Genomic DNA, 15,371 nt, shown 5'->3' with positions numbered 1-15,371 from the left:
CAGGACGAGCAGCTATTCTTCTTCTTCGTCTTCGTCACGTTCCTCCTCGAGCAGGCGTCCACGAGGAGCCGGGCTTCTTTTTCGTCTTTCCTCAAGCGAGGCGTCGCCTCCGCCACAGAACCATAACCAGAAATAAACGCCTCAATCAGCAAACCTGCAGGGGAGCAGGCCTTGGGAGCTTGTCTTGGGTTGCTCTTGCGTCGTAGACGAACAAAGGCTGACGTTACGGGCGCTATGGGCCACTTCGGCCATCCGGGCTGAGACCGCCCCCCACCCTCCAGCTTTGCACCTGAACCTGGTGTCTCAGCAACAAAGTCTTTTCTCTCTATCTCTGTACCGCCTCTGCGGGAAGTGATTATCGAAAGACATAATGGTACTAATAACTTGGTAGTTATGCCTAACCGAATAAAAAAAAGGCAGACGCGTGTTACACAACACGTTGAGTTCTGGTCAATGACTCTTATTGGAACCAATAACGGCGAAATAAGTACGAAACAAGATATGAATATTATTTAACAGTGTTCCCATGTTAGAGATGAACCCGCCACGGTGGCTCAGTGGCTAAGGCGTTGTTCTTCTGAGCATGAGGACGCGGGTTCGATTCCCGGCCGCGGCGGCTGCTTTTCTGATGGAGGCGACGAGCGAAAAATGCCATTGTGTACGAGATTTCGGCGCACGTTCAAGATCTCCAGGTGGTCGAAATTAATCCGGAGCCCTCCACTAGCTTCGTTATAGCTTTGTTATAGCTTCGTTACGTTCACGCTATGGGGCCGAACTACCTGCCAGTGCCGGTAACCATTCGTGAATAAACGGATTAGAAGCACTCAATTGCGATCGTTCTCGAATTTCTATTCGGCGCGACATGAAATTTGCGTTTGGGCGTCACAAGGGATCAGTCATTTCTACCTCAGAAAAAAGCAGTTAGGTATTGGGCTTTGGCTACGAATAGCGCGTACTGTGCCACTATAGCTACAGGATCGTAAATGCCGGCAGCTTCATTACGCATATTACGCAACACAGACAAGCCCAATCATAATCGTCGTGTGCTTTCGGCAGCGGCGTGAGGACAATACTAAAGGAAGGCCTTTTTAATGCGAAATCTTCATTGAATCCGTAGGTTGGAAATCCCGCGTAGCCTTGAAGCGGCTGACGACACATAGAAACGAAAAAAGGATGAGTACACACACTCCTTATAATATAGTTGATGCAAAAAATTAGTGCGCATGCCCTTGCCGAACGTGTCATCTCACATTTTCTCCCGCGTTGGTTTTTATTGGGTTCAATGACAGGCGCTTTGAGGTCCGGACATCACTATCATCATCGTCGTCGTCGTCGTCCTCTTCGTCATCATCGTCAACGTTCTGCCTTTGGGTCTTTTTTAGGGGCCAAACACCTTAAATGCTCGGGCTGTCGGCGTCTCCTGTAGTCACGGTACTAAAACACCAGGACTCTCGTTTTCCTACGCCTTGCGCTACGTTTCATCTCCGTGGTAAAAAACTCGTACTATAAAAGAACACACCTGGACGCTCGTTTTGCAACGCCTTGCGCTACTTCTTAGCATACTTCTTAGCCTTTTGCGGCATGTGACAAGACAACTTACGGCCAGTCTATCTCTCATTTAATTGTTGAATCCGGTTCAGTGCACGAGACGGCGCCACAGACTCATCAAGCGCGCTATTGCTGCTTTCATCGGCGCTTCTCCGGCGCTTAATCAGTGCGCTCCGGGTGGCAACAGAGAGACTTATAATCTTTCAGTACACTTATACACGGCATTATTCGCTCCTCCCCGGGTTTCACCCTAGTGGAGATGGGCCGGGATTTTTTCCACTCCTTTACTAGGCCTGAGGGCTCCGACCAGTCACTCTTCCTGGGACTAATCAACGCTATTAGGGGAAACGTACTTTGCTGGTCGAGTAATTACTACTTCTGTAATCACAGGAAAAACCCATGCAGGCCGCAGTACATGTCCATAGAACTCGTTTATAAGTCGAAAGCCCGAATGCCTCCACTTGGTTCCCATTTAATTAGGTAGAGGATAGAACCATGCAGCTGAGGTGGTTTTGGGAATACGCACCCACAAAACAGGCCCCAATTCATTGCTCAGCTAATCAAAGATGCGCTGGGTTCGATTTCCATCCAGACCAAATTTACTCAGTTATATTTTCAACTCCATTATTTAACTTTATTTGCCACATCGTTATTGAGAAATTTTTCACAAATTACCAAATAATCATTTTATCTGTTTTTATGTTCTCTTCGGCATGGACCGTTTAGCGTGACATTTCTTGGTTACCACAAAGCGGGATATCCGGCCTACCAAATTTCCTAATGCGGTCGCAGTAAAACTAAACTAATCTGTGATATGGCTCTTCCCCACAGATGGCGCGCAAGCCGCAAGGAAAACGCGAAGTATGGTCCGGCCTGGCGTTGTAGGCCTAAAGTTGCGCTTTGAGCTTTGCCGTCGTCAACCGGCTCTCGCCACTTCGCGTATACACAAAATTTGCCTTAGGTTGGCCCACCGCAATACGCAGCGTTACGGCTGCGTAACGTTACTACTTGGCGCGGTGTGACAATAATGATTGTGCAGGTATCTGAATGGAAGGAAAAATTAAAGCCCTTCCACTCAACGTGAAAACTGTCTGAAGTGCAGAGCAGTGATTCGCCATAATGGGTGGTGGCGCCGATATCCGCTCACTGCTGCTACCATCACGCTCTTCGCCGGCCTGTCGCACTCCTCGCTTGATGAATATACAATTCAAATTTCCCGCCTTCGCAGTGCTCGCGCGCCCTCTACCTGAAACTGCGCCAGCGGGAGTTGTGTTCTTTTTGTGCTTGCTTTAAGTTCGTATGCTGGAGCTGCTTTCCGTCATTTCGAACGCGTAACTTTTTCTTGCGCTGCTGGAGACTTTCTGCGGCATTTAGAACGCGCCATTTTCTTCTTGCGTGGCTGAAGCCACTCTGCGTCATTTCGAACCCACCATTTTTTTTCTTGCGCGGCCACTTTTTCCGCTTAAAAACCAACCCAACGAACCCAACCCAATGAACGAACCCTAGATGAACGCGGGGGCTGCCGGTTATGTACACAGACGTACACAGAACCCAACCCAACCCAACCCAACGAACGAACATTAAATGAAAGCGGGGGCTGCCGGTTATGTACACAGATTTTGCCTGAAATGTACCTGCAGCTTTCTTTGCGCCAAACTACGGGGCGATGTATAACAAGTGCCAGCGGTTCACCAGGTTCGAACGGTTACGACCACAGGTTATGACTATTTAAACCGCGTGGTTTCCGAAGCCTCATCGTGGCCCGCTTACGACGGTACACCAGGCACTACCTGGGTCCGTTATCTCGCTGCGCCGCCTGATTCCGTCAGTCGCTTGACATCGACCGTTAGCGAGCTACGACGACAAGGCGAGCCCATAAAGTGATCTGCACTTAAAAGAGAGCTCGATGCATTCGGCAACTGACGATTAATGCGTTCGCACTCAGTACTTCAGAATTAATGCCTAAGTGTCCCTGTGATTCTTTTCTTCTAGTTAAAATAGGGCTTTTTCTCTGTCATACCGGAGTTTACCACTACTTTTTATTCAGGACATTTAGCCATTTTCCTGGGCTTTCGTTAGCCATATCGAGCACAATGTGACGCTGGCGTTCGCTCCGTGTTGCCGACCTCTACTGTCTAGACCTTGCGTTGCCCTCTTCTTTACCAGAACGTCTCTTCAGCCGGGTATCACGGAATGCAGGTACCGTTCACAATGAATCGGCGGACGCTTTGCCAGTATGGCATTAAATGCTCCGCTTGTCAAGGTTCTTCAGCCTATAAAATCCACAACTTGGGCTCGGTTCCGTACATGTTGTGCCTTTCAAACTAAGGCTGACTGCACTCGAGTAGATCCAGAACTTCACCAGCACATACTCATGGAAGCGACGCATCAGCCAGTGGAGGTCACTCTTGGAAGGTTTCGCTCCCGCAGTAAAGAAATTACATCGTTGTGCGCTGCTCCCTTTTTCAGTCTTTGCGTTTTTTCAATGAAGTGGATTCACCGGAGCTTTTAAAGACAATAGTCTTTCTTGGGCTACTTAAACGTAGCAATATTGGTCTCTGTCTGTCTGTCTGTCTGTCTGTCTGTCTGTCTGTCTGTCTGTGACTCGATTCAGCCGCCCGGCCAAAGGGAAAGAGAACCCACAGCCAAATCTAAACGTCAAGTCCGGTGTCTGTGTTCATACTTGTCAACACTGTTGAACAAGAAGAAGACATCACGCAAATGTAAGGCAGAAAATCAATACACAAGGGGTATTTGCAGTGCCCTTTTGTTAAAAAAAATTATGGGTGTTTGGTTTTCGCGATAGCAAATGAAATACTACATCAACTGCAGAAAACCGTCGCCTGCTGTTGCCCGCGCTAATATAGCTCCTGTCGGCATTTCAGAAATCAAACGGCAACAGCAACAAAAGGTTCCACTAGATAGGTTCCACGTACCGCTTGAAACGCTCGTGGAGTAGGGCAACGTAGTTCCATAAACGTTGTAGTAGAGTGCCTCGATTCACGCGCGTCTCCGCCGTACGCCAGTACTGGCATCGGGGCACCCGACTTTGAGCAGTGGAACGCGGTAAATTTAAATTGACTTGAGCAAACCTCTGCGAGTTATCTCGGGAGTAACGAGACGGGAGAGGAACAGCATGAGAGGTGAGCGGGAAAGAGAAGGGAGGCATTTACTTGGCAGCGGCGCCAGTCGACAATCGTCTTTCGTCGACATTTGCAACCAGAGGAGCAGAAAATGCTGCGGACGTTTATCCTCTTTACGACGCGGATGCTTGAAATCCCTATCAAATCAATTCTCAGAAATTCTTAGCGCACTATCTGCACTTTAATTACATCGTTCGGGGCGAAGGTTCCCGCTTTCTGCCACTGGAATCTTTGTCTTGTGGGACCCTCGCAAATTAGGAATCTGGCCGCCTACTGTGCTTTCATGAGGTCCCGGCCTGATCTCCACTCAGCACTGTCCGTGTGTTTACGTGACGCCTTTCTTGTCATTGTCCCTCCTATCCCTTCCCCGCATCTCGCAAATTTCTTTTCCTCTTTTGCAATATTCCCCGTTTTTTCTTCTTTGCTTTCCTAGCGATTTGCCTTTTCTCACTCGCTCATTCACATGAAGCTAAAACGTATTTTTTCTCCTTCATTTAGTTTTCCCTAGTGCTTGATTTGCATTCTTTTATTGAATTTTTTTGTAAATTATCGTGTGTTTTTCTTCTCGTTGAACGGTCATTGAGTGGAAATAAGACAGCTCACTGATAAAACCACTTCGTGAAACTGCCAGCCAATTGGATTGGTTATTTGACTAAACCTTAATTTTCTTGGCCAATCTCCCTGAGTGGGGGTGTGCGCGTGTGGACGCTGACGAAGTTCGCGTGAGGGGACGGTGCCCAGCGCAGCGAACACTGCGTGACACGAGCTCACGGGCCGGCTCTGTTTCGCGAGCCACCGAGGGAATCGCTGCGCCTGTATCCAGTGGTCCGAAGCTGCGTCTTCTACACGACCGCGGCCGACGCCCCGGACGCGCGCCTGTCGGGCTTGCTGACGTTGGCCAGCCGCACTGCCTCGGAAGAACCAGCGCAGACCCATGTAAGTGGTGCAGGCCGTCGGCGGCGGTCTGACGCGTGGGGCTCAAATCGTCACTAGGTTGTAGCGAACTCGATTCCAGTCAGAGGCCAGTGGGCGGTGAGCATTGCGTTGGTAACTGTTGTTGGGGAAGCGGGAGGGCGGGGCCGATGCGAATTAAACGTCAGAGGCCGCATTTTTTGTCGGTATTTTCTGTGGCAGGTCCTAACCGTTTCGGCCCTGGTTGTGTCAATTGACGCCATATAAAAGTTCTCTAGCTAATAGAGAACGAAACCAAAACTGCTAGTTTTATGGGAAATTGTTATTCAATTATGCTTATTGCGATAGACGCCACCGTTGTTGCGTTTTAGCGGGGCTGGAAGCTACAGCGGAGGAGAATCTCCGGGGACAACAAAATTCCGACATTCCGGCTAAAAAAAACTCGGTCCTAGTTTTATTCCCAAACATTTACGTGCACCCCGAAGCTCACTTATCGCTTGTACGATCATGTGGTCATAAAATTTAGGAAAACATGCCAAACAAATGTTTCTGCTCATGTAAAATTTCAATTGCCAGTTGCAATAACTAAGCGTCTCATCAATAAATCAGTTATTACTTGCACTACCAGCTCTATTTCTTGTTTGTGGGCTTATGAGGATCTAGAATTTAAGAAAACATAGAAAACGTTGTTTTTCGTGCAATAAAAATATCAGGGCTGAAACGGTAAAGTTGAAGTCTCCTGTCACGCTGAGATTCTTCTCTTCCAAAATAAAAATAAAAAATAATATTGCTCCATCCAGCCCTCGGATGATATTGCCTCATACTACTCTCTGAGATTTTATTTAACCGCATCTGTAGGAGGCACAAGTTTTGCGTCAGCATCAGGTGCCTGGTGTATTTTATACGTCTTCCTGAAGCACTATCGCTGTACTTGGGGCAATGTGTTTTAAAGCGAAGCTTCAGCGGTCTCACCGATGACGTCTGTGTCGCCAAAACGTCGGGTGGAGTAAAACGAAAAACGCTTCCCGCGGACGGAATCGAATCTGGGTCCCTCGCGTTTTGAAGCCGGCGTCTATTCGATTGCTCCATCTCGACATGATCTAAGCACAGTCCAAACTCTTACGATAACCAAAGAATCCGTTTCCAAAGAGCCTTTCATTCAACCATCGTCGTCGTTAGACGAAGAGGTGCAGTATTTTTTTTTTATCATTTAGGGGCGAAGCCCCTTAGGGTCTCGAGCTGTCGGCGCCTCATGTAGTCACCGTAACAAAACACCAGGACAGTCGCTTTCCTACGACTCGCGCTAGAACGTAACGCGTACTAAAAGAACGCACAGGGACACTCGTTTTCTAACGCCTCGCGCGAGAATGTTTCATCTCCGTGGGCAAAAACGCGTTCTAAAGGAATGCACAGGAATACTTGTTTTCCAACGCCTCGCACTAGAATGCTTCGTGCTCCAAAAACACGAGACCTTTACAGAAAAGCTGTATACCTCTACCCCCCAACGGTTTCATCTCTGTGAGCAAAAACGCCAAGGCGCAAAGCCCTAAGAGGCCAAGCGCTCAACATCGAAATCGCATTACACACTTCGTCATAACGCCGAAACCGCACTATCAAAACCGCAATCATGCTTCACCCCTCCCCAGGTTTTATGTTAGTGAAGGTGGCCCGGGGTCTGTTGTTTCTTTTTCTTCGTTTATTTTTTTAGATATTAGCCGCTTTTTTTTTTTTTTTTCGAAACCTACCAGAGAAAGCTCACAGTGTGTACGTGCATGAGGGCGGAAATTGATTGAGGAGATGGGCTGGATATTGTGCAGATTCCCAAGACTATAGCGGAAATCTTACGAGTTAATGGGAGCGCGTTTGACGATCAAGTTTCCTGTGTCACATGGTTTTGTCTTAAGGACGAATAGCGGTTTAACCAACATCCAGTCTTGTTTACTATACGTTACGAGCGATAGGAGACGAGAACGTTGACGTCGGCAAAAGCTACAATTCTTAGTTAACAACGACGTATTAGAAGTCGAATCCTGTGCTGGCCAAAGGCTTGGCGAGAAAGCTCTAGCACGTGTGAGAACGTTGCGAGTCTTCTACGCAGCCTATTTTTTAATGAGCAGCATTCTTTGTCGCGGGAGTGCCCCCACAGCCAGGACTGTGTAACGCCCTGAATTTCCACAAAAATGCAGATATCGCAGTTCCACCTGTAATCGTTATAATAGCGTAAATGGAGATAATTGTTGGCAGGAAATTCTGAAAAACCATAGAAAATAACAAAACATTTTATAAAATACGGAATACGTCGCAACGCAGCTCACTGCATTTTCACAATAACGCAGATTTCGCGAACGTTCCACACGTAATCATTATAATAGCGTAAATGGAGATGATTAGTAAAAAAATATAAAAGAAATACGGAAAATGGCGAACCGCGTAACGGCCTGCATTTCCGCAATAATGCAGATCTCGCGAAAGTTTCCCCTGTAATCGTTATATTAGCGTAAATTAGATAATTAATCGAAAGAAATTCTGACACACAAAAAAATTGGCTCCAATCCACGCTGTGAAGGTGGTTGGAAAGGAAATCTGTAAACGACACCCACAACAAATGCCCATGCGACGTCACTTGATCCAAACACGTGGCTCTTGAAAGAGGGAAACCAGAGATTCTGCCAGCCGTTACCTGGGATTCGCGGAGGCGGCGTCCCGAACGCTGCAACGTCGGCCAATGCCCGACCGTGCGTCGGCAGAAAGAAAACGGAGAGGAGCGCCTTTCGAAGGGTGAGACAGCGGAACTCATCCATCCTGATGCGCTAGCTTGGAGCTACACCACTGCGTGACACGATCACGGACACCAGAACCATTCGACGTGTGCGCTTAGTGATTCCCATTAACCGATTTAAACTGAGAAAGCTGAGGAAACTTTCATAAATTGTGCTGTATGCAAGATTAGCCCGACGCATGAGCGCGGCGTCTTAGCCCTTTGCGCTTTTGCCCTCGGAGATCGTTTTCCCATAGCGATGAAACCGTTGTGGCGGTGAAGGTATTCAACTTTGCTGTAAAGAATGTCGGTGTTACCATTTCTTCCAAGAGACTGCGGTGTTGTGCAGGCATATTGCCGCGAACCACGCATTGCGTTTGTTTGTGTTTTGCTTTTACCGCCCGGCTGCGGCGGTCTGTGTTATCTCTGTGCCAAGGGAAGCGCGTGTTCCATTCTTTCTTTCTGTGCCGCATGTGTTATCTGTTCTGATAGGGAGAGCATTCCGATCTAAGGTGAACAGCCCGGAATAATCTTCTTGGATCTACAATGTTCTCGATGCGAATCGACGGTTCGAGAACCACGCGCGCCGAAAGATAAAAAGCCTGCAGAGCAGACGCCGGGGTATTCGATTCGGCAACGCTCGCCGACGCACGTCACTTTGTTGAGCGCTGCTTCGCCGCCTCTGTATTCTTTTGAGTTGTTAGGGGAGCACAAGTTCGCTCCAATAAACTTGCTTCTTTTCCAAAACAACTGCGTCGTCCTTGGCTTCGTGACAATATTGATCAAACTGTACGGGAAACTAGCTGAGGCCTTCTTTATCAGTGTACACGATAACACGTGTGTCAGCAAAACATCTATCACCACACACAGGGATGAGCACGTGCTAATCGGCCCCATGTTTCTTTAACCTATGATTAAATGTATCAATTTTCTGGTATTTAATAAATCGGCAGTTGCGAGTAAGCGCTTGTGTGCTTCCTATAGCTTTCCATCCCCGTTCTTCGAGCGCTTTCAATTTTTCAATTGCAAATTTCGAGCGTATTCATGAGCCATGCCAAGGAGAATTGGAACTTGCCTGCCAGGTAAATGACGGAGCGCGCGCTAAAGCGAGGCTCGGGCACCTGAACACTGGCGCCAGACTTCCCTCAGATTAGTATAAAACTCTATCCTGGCAACAAAGTACACGAATAGGACTACCCACGAACCGTGGCTAACGTTAACGTACAAAGTGGCAGCGATGTTGCAGAAGACCGTAATGTGTCACTTGACCGCTTTCCTTACATTCAGCATGCCAACGAAGGGTGGCGTACGTGCTGGTGTCAAGCTGCACCAGAAGAAGAGACACCGAGGGACTACTCGTTCAGGTAGGCAAAAAATTTTGCTCCTAAATGAAGCTTTTAAAGACACGCATGAAGTTGTTCGTTTTCATGTCGCGGTGATCTTATCTCATGAATAGAGGCCCAGTGCACACGTTGCTCATTTGTAAACGATCGCGGATGTCTAGATTGCAAGCAGATTGACCACCAATGGCACGCTTTTCCTTTGGTTAACTCGTACTCGGTAAATTTCACCTTCTTTTAAACAGAGGATCCCAACGAACCGAGCGATGAAACGTAAGTACAGTTCGCACCCAGTCTGACGCGTTAACCTATAGTACTGTCCACGCACACCAATGTTTACCACATAAGCGCGCCATGATATGTATATACGTATACACACGCGTTGCAGGATTTATATTGGAAAATCAATCAGCGAGCGGGACGCACGTCTGAAGGCAAGATTTGTCCTAACGTTTCAAGTGGGGGGCGGTCGAAATATATAATTGCCCTAGCTGTAGTCTGTACACTAGTAAAATTCTTTGCAAAAATAAGCATGCTAAAGAAAGTGGGTGCCCTTGATATCCTACCTTTAATTCGAGAGTGACTTCGGGCATACTCTCATCGTTTCGTTAAACCGTTTGCGTGTAAAGCCCGGGCAGCTCAGGCGCTTAATGAATGCAACGTTTCTTTCTTTCACTGCCTCCACTCGAAAAGTTTGCAGACTTCCGTGCGCCTCCCATCCCAGCGGGTCTCGCTAATTCAAACAGAGACGGCGAAGCTTCTGACCATGCTGCTTCTATATTCCTCCTTTAGTCAGGCTGCCAATAATTTCGCAGACTCCGTGTATGACGCCGTCCCCATTTACTCGTATTCCGATCTTTTCCAACTGACCTCACATACGCCCTTTAGGACAAGATGTAACAATTTCACAGATATCACGATTCTCGGCCTCATATACCTTTAAATAAACAAAGCGTGGCTTCTTAGCTGTGAACCGTGATAGTGCATCGTTTTAAACAGCGATAGCCATTGTCAGGGATCTAAACGCGTCCATCGAGACATTCCTTTAAATGTCTGGAATGGAGCATCTTGAGCGGCGATGTCGTAATGTCGTAGACACGGACGCGAGGGAAAGACGAGACGACGACGCTGTACCCACAGCCCATTTTATTAAACCGAAACACAAACAAAACACGAACCCACGTGTCCTCATGTCATGACACACCGGTAGAATATCACACATAACTCAAACTGATAACTAACAGACGTACGGATCCAAAAACACATTTTTTTCCGCAGCGCCCCGTCGCTTCCGAAGGTGCCTGCTGCCACTGACACGGCTCAGGCAGCTGGGACTGCCGGAAGTGAAATCCCACCAGGCAGCCCCAGCGAGCGTAGCTTCAGGACTGCGTCGCGGGGCACTGCTGTCACTCCGGATTTCCAAGCGGATGATGTACAGGTATGAATATTGTAAAGCATAGAGCACTTCAGGGGCTCGCTTTGTCACCGTAGCTCGCTCTCTGGACCCAAGTAGAGCCACACGGCGTTCAGTCACAGCGGCGATCGTCGCGGCGTAACCCAAAGGCTTCGAAAGCCAAGGGGTTTATATACTTACTAGCGGTAGTACCCGGCGGTGTTCGGGTGGGCCATTATATTAGGGACAGCAATTGGTATTTGTTAGTCGCCATATTAGGCTACTTCATTGGGAAGCGGTACACACTCGGGAGCGTCTGCCTGCTGTCAGTACATAGGCTCCTACTGCAGGCGCGTCGTGGTAATGTGAAACGACTGGTACTCGTGTTTTACTCCAACTCTCGCTAAACAAATTGCAGCAAGATGGCGCGTTTGAGCGAATGAGTCAGTGAGTGAACAAGGTTTATTGAGCCGGCGAAGTGGGAGTGGTTCCCAATTTCAGAAAGCCATGTGATGAGTGGGCAGCCTTCGCTATGGAAGAAGTATTGTCTGGATATCCAGATCGCTGTTAGTCACCAGGTTCTCCCACAGCTCAAGGTTTGCAAAAGTGGATGGAAGAAGGAGCTTGGTTTGCTTGCACTCTAAATATGATATGAGGAAGAGTGGCAGGTTGCAAACACAACTTCAATTCGGCAGGAGATTGCGCTGGGAACACATGATGGAGGCCGGCTGGGTGAGGGGTATTCTTCCTCGTAGGAAGTGCTATCTCAGAAGCCTTGTGAACGATGCTCATCGATACAGTTTTATCATAAGTAACATGAGCTCCCTACTGGAGGCGCAGGGTTGCAGGAAGTCCCAGCAGATGCCGAGGGCTAACCTTTGCGCTTTTTACTGGTACATCTTCTCTTTTACATTTATGATATATGACACCTACGGGAGCGTGGCCTCCGCGATCGGCTACCGGCGGCGCGCCGTTGCTCCGGCCGTTCCAATCGCCCGAGGAGAGCGTAATTCCGAAGAGGCTGTTTCGCCGTTTTCGTTTTCTTAAGCCAAAGGTCGTTTTCGTTTTCTTAGCCAAAGGTCGTTTTCCCTGGCGCGGGCGGGTGCAGAGGACGAAAACTCGGCCTTCACAGCCTGTGTGTGACGTTTAATAAAAAAGTTACCGCACACCAATGCAGGTGAAATGTAGAAGTAGTTACTGGTGCCATTAGGGTAGTCACCGGTGCTTTGAATTTTTGACGTAGACTATGCCCGGGGTGATGCATAAGGGAATTCATTGCACAGCAGTATTATTTTTTGTAGTCACGCATGGTTCCAAAACACAACACGTTTTCCGGTTTTGTTTCAAAATCTCGTACATGTTGTTTTGAACGCACGGAAGGCATATTCCGTGCGTTCCAAGCAAGAACCATGTTATGAGAATTCAACCGACCGATATCCAATCATTAGTAAACACGAAAATACCCACTATGTCGTTTCCTTTTTTTCTCCTTTAAACGTGCGGTCTTTGACAGATAAAGTAGATGACATGGCAACACTACTTGAAACGTTTGGCGTAACTTTTACCGCGATACTATTAACATAGACGTCGTATACTTCAGCATCTGAAGTGTATACTGTCCAAATGACTATCGGTATTTCTTCCGCAATAGGCAGGGTAAACGTGCTGGTGCCGTTTATTGGCATGCATGCTTGCATATACAAACGTACAGAGAGACTTCCAGTCTACGATAAATGGACGTGGTCTAAGTAATGTAATAAAAATCTTTACCCGAGTTACGATTGGTATGGTTCTCCACTTGATGTGTTTATTCACTAATATCCCGAACAACTTACTTACAGCCGATGTTGTGCATACAGATTAGTGATCAGCTGAACTGCTCACCGAAAAAAATAATGCCCTTAATATGTCATGACAACAAATTAGCAAATCTAGAAATTCAGAAAGTCTTTCGAAAAAATACATATGTAGAGGCGATAGCGACATGAAAGGCATGCGGAATATCATGACTTTTTCACTCACGGCAAATAATTTGGTAGAGTGATTGCAGTAGGTACTTGAAACCTGTAAGCATAATAAATAAAACGCAAAAATATGATTGATTTGTAGCCGTGGAAATCTAACAGATTATTTGACAATCGTAGTCGCCTGCCTATAAACAATACACGAGAGCTTATCGGTATTACGCTGTTTTCGCGCGCGCACGCACGCACGCACGCACGCACGCACACACACGCACGCACCCACGCACAAACACACACACACGCGCACACACACACGCACACACACACACACACACACACACACACACACACACACACACACACACACACACACACACACACACACACACACACACACACACACACACACACACACACACACACACACACACACACACACACACACACACACACACACACACACACACACACACACACACACACACACACACACACACACACACACACACACACACACACACACACACACACACACACACACACACACACACACACACACACACACACACACACACACACACACACACACACACACACACACACACACACACACACACACACACACACACACACACACACACACACACACACACACACACACACACACACACACACACACACACACACACACACACACACACACACACACACACACACACACACACACACACACACACACACACACACACACACACACACACACACACACACACACACACACACACACACACACACACACACACACACACACACACACACACACACACACACACACACACACACACACACACACACACACACACACACACACACACACACACACACACACACACACACACACACACACACACACACACACACACACACACACACACACACACACACACACACACACACACACACACACACACACACACACACACACACACACACACACACACACACACACACACACACACACACACACACACACACACACACACACACACACACACACACACACACACACACACACACACACACACACACACACACACACACACACACACACACACACACACACACACACACACACACACACACACACACACACACACACACACACACACACACACACACACACACACACACACACACACACACACACACACACACACACACACACACACACACACACACACACACACACACACACACACACACACACACACACACACACACACACACACACACACACACACACACACACACACACACACACACACACACACACACACACACACACACACACACACACACACACACACACACACACACACACACACACACACACACACACACACACACACACACACACACACACACACACACACACACACACACACACACACACACACACACACACACACACACACACACACACACACACACACACACACACACACACACACACACACACACACACACACACACACACACACACACACACAACGGATACCCAGAGCGTTCGAAACAACTTAAAAGGCAAAAAAGCATATTGTCGCGCAGCGGTATCGCGCGAAACTGATGTAACAGCGAAAAAAGAATTCAGAACGCTGGCGTTCACTCTGCCCGAGATGACAGAACCCTTCTCGGCAATCGCCTTTCAAGCAAACGACCACTAAAGCTGCGTGCAAAGGCAATCGTGGGTGTTAAACAACGTACGTTAACAACTTTGTACTTGTATGATCGAGTCAAAATACATAGACCATATACAGGGTGTTGCAACGATAACTGGAACACTTTAAAAATTTTTCCTGAGCGATCCGCCGCTCTGTTCGCGCTCAAACTTCACACAAAGGTCGCATTTTGTGGTCTATTTTGTTTGACACCGGGAACAACAACGGTACTTACCTGTTTATTCTGAAAATAAATAAAAACGATTTTCGCCTATGGGAAAATGGCCGCTGATTTGAACGTGCGAGCCAGCGCAAGTTGATGTTGGAACGACGGAACCACCTGCAGAGTGAAACGCACGTTTGGGATTCACGTACGGAGCCAAATGGTGCAGCAGACGATCAGAAAATGCACCTAGAAATGAGCTAACAGTCGATCAGAAAACCCGGTTTTCGGGCTCGCACGTCCAAATCGCCGCCATTTTCCCATAGGCGAAAATCGTTTTTATTTATTTTCAGAATAAACAGGTAAGTACCGTTGTTGTTCCCGGTGTCAAACAAAATAGACCACAAAATGCGACCTTTGTGTGAAGTTTGA

At 47.7% G+C, this 15,371-nt stretch overlaps 1 protein-coding gene across 1 annotated transcript in view; it reads right to left on the bottom strand.

Annotated features, from left to right (window-relative positions):
* Positions 1–9,621: 9,621 nt before the first annotated feature.
* The window catches only part of LOC144161630 (uncharacterized), a 39,840-nt gene continuing 34,090 nt past the window's right edge, over positions 9,622–15,371 (bottom strand). Inside the window, exon 4 of the mRNA XM_077692261.1 lies at positions 9,622–9,685. Within this exon, the coding sequence (XP_077548387.1) occupies positions 9,622–9,685 (64 nt within the window). The remainder of the gene's footprint in view (positions 9,686–15,371) is intronic.

The sequence above is a fragment of the Haemaphysalis longicornis genome, unplaced genomic scaffold, assembly GCF_048455015.1.
Source record: "Haemaphysalis longicornis isolate Haplotype H1 unplaced genomic scaffold, Haemaphysalis longicornis Haplotype H1 scaffold_12, whole genome shotgun sequence".
Classification (NCBI taxonomy): domain Eukaryota; kingdom Metazoa; phylum Arthropoda; class Arachnida; order Ixodida; family Ixodidae; genus Haemaphysalis; species Haemaphysalis longicornis.
Note: the sequence above shows the minus strand (reverse complement) of the source record. Positions and strands in the feature narration are given on the sequence as shown.